The 2,500-nt window shown below is 31.7% G+C and overlaps 1 protein-coding gene across 1 annotated transcript in view; it reads right to left on the bottom strand.

Annotated features, from left to right (window-relative positions):
* The window catches only part of LOC135196638 (fibroin heavy chain-like), a 26,643-nt gene extending 25,776 nt beyond the window's left edge, over positions 1-867 (bottom strand). The window contains exon 1 of the mRNA XM_064223479.1: positions 790-867. Within this exon, the coding sequence (XP_064079549.1) occupies positions 790-801 (12 nt within the window). The 5' untranslated portion in view covers positions 802-867. The remainder of the gene's footprint in view (positions 1-789) is intronic.
* Between the last annotated feature and the right edge of the window lie 1,633 nt (positions 868-2,500).

Genomic DNA, 2,500 nt, shown 5'->3' with positions numbered 1-2,500 from the left:
TGATATAAGACTAATGATACAAGAGAGATAAATAAATGAATACATAAACGCATAAAACTAGAATGTATGAATAGATATGTATTTAGGTAAGATTTTATTAAATTAAGTGACTCCCCAAAGGTATGTAATATGATTGAAAAATGAAAAATGCACCAATAACAAAAATAGCGAGGTACAGAAAGTAGATGATTATGGTAGATAAAATAGATTTATTTTTCATATCGATGTGTAGATTTTTCAGCATATCAATGGACATTAACGAAAAACTTTAGAAAAGGCTACGTTATTTTCATGGAAAGCTGGATATTAAATTATAAGGAATGAAAAAATTTGCAACAGTTGTGTGCCGTCAAAAAAGGAATAAGAATATACTGCAATCGTAAAGATGCGCAGTAGAAAAAAAGTCTGAAGAGTTCTTATTCTTTAAAAATTTATAAAGAAATTTCTTTTGTTACAGAAAAGTTGCCATGAAAATTTTCAGGTATTAATAAAAAGGCTTCAAATGTAATAAGACTGCAATGAATAAAACCCATGAATATTAATGAAGCTCAAAGATTTACAGAAATATGCAAATTTCATTGAAAATGTTGATAAAATACTTTACGAATAAAAAGCTGACTTACACTTTTTGTAGATATAAACAGCAAGAGTAAAATGACACGAGACTTTGCATGAATATGCATGCAATACTTTAAGAGTTGCACAATGAGCAAGCAAGAGGCAGTGAACCAAACTATAGAGTCAGCTTTCTAAGCGAAAAAAACAAAAAAACTTACTGATAAAACTTACCAAAAATTTCATGGCTTCAGGAGAACTCAATCTACCGCAGCTGAAGGAGGTGACCCAAGTGGTTATGGTGAATTGAGGAAAAAATTCGGAATATATATATAGCCAGAGAAGCCCTTGGAAAGGTCATTCGATAATTTCATTTTTTGTAAAATGTCATTCTTTTTCTCGGTTTCTGTCTCTCTGTCTGATTGTCTGTATGTCTTCTGTATACAAACGAACAAACACACACATACACACACACACACACACACACACACGCAAACTCGGAGAATGATAGGGAAATTAAGTTTTTCTTTCGCGTAATAATGCGAATTTCCTTCAATTGCTCTCTTATCTGTATTCACTTTTTCTCTTACCCAGTCAAATAGAAACAATCTTCCTAATTCTCAGATAATTTATTTCTCTCTCTCTCTCTCTCTCTCTCTCTTTCTCTCTCCCCTTCGTCCGAAATACAGTAGAAGGCAATTTTCATAATTTTCAAATAATTCTCTCTCTCTCTCTCTCTCTCTCTCTCTCCCTCTCTCTCTCTCTCTCTCGAATGTTTTTTTACCTCTCTCTCTCTCTCTCTCTCTCTCTCTCTCTCTCTCTCTCTCTCACTCAGTAAAATTAGCCAATTTCCATAATTTTCGAATGATATCTCTCTCTCTCTCTCTCTCTCTCTCTCTCTCTCTCTCTCTCCCTTACTCCTTATTCAGTTATATAATAGCAACTTCCCTAATTTTCAGATAATTTCTCTCTCTCTCTCTCTCTCTCTCTCTCTCTCTCTCTCTCTCTCTTACTCCTCACTCGGTAATATAAAAGCAATTTCCCTAATTTTCTCTCTCTCTCTCTCCCCTCACTACCCTCCTCACGGTCAACCCCGTGTCATGAATTCCTCCTTACATCTCGGTCAAGTGATTTTGCAAGACAAGCAACCGCGCCATTATTTAGAATTTATGATATGCGACGCGACAACTTTTTTTTCTGAGTAATTCACAAGGAAGACAGGTTTCAAGGAGATGATTCAGGTACTGGAAATTTTTAATGGCTCAGGAGGTCCTCAGTTTTCTTTTCCAAGTCAAGTATCTTTTCCATAGGACATTACCTGATCAAACAATCAGTCTATATTAACAAATATATATATATATATATAATATATATATACAATATAGATATGTTATATGATATATAATATTATATATATATATATTTAAAAAATATATATACTATACAATTACATACATATGATATATATACCTATATATATATACTTATAATAAATATTATATAATATACTATATATATATATTATTATATATATTATATATATATCACAGAGGACTTCGGTGATATACAAAGTTCCAAAGAGGAAGATGGAGGCAGACGAGCCTTAGAAACCTTGGAAATAAAGAATCTCCTCTTTTGAATTTCTTTATTATTGAGGTTCACAGTGAAAGTGGTAATGATATACAGAGTGAATTTATGTCGTTTTGAATATATATATATATATATATATATATTATATATATATATATATATATAAACTCATTTTCCTACAGAGGATGCTCCGAAATGTCTTACTCGTGAGTAAATAAGAAAATGTGGAAAAAGATTATGACTGTCCTATTGACTTGCTTAATTTTTTTACCAACCAGTTAATACGAGGAAAGGTCTATCAAGAAACAAAGACATACACACACACATACACACACACACATATATATATATTTAT

Source organism: Macrobrachium nipponense, chromosome 18, assembly GCF_015104395.2.
Source record: "Macrobrachium nipponense isolate FS-2020 chromosome 18, ASM1510439v2, whole genome shotgun sequence".
Lineage (NCBI taxonomy): Eukaryota > Metazoa > Arthropoda > Malacostraca > Decapoda > Palaemonidae > Macrobrachium > Macrobrachium nipponense.
The sequence above is the reverse complement of the archived record's forward strand: the minus strand, read 5'-3'. Positions and strand labels throughout refer to the sequence as shown.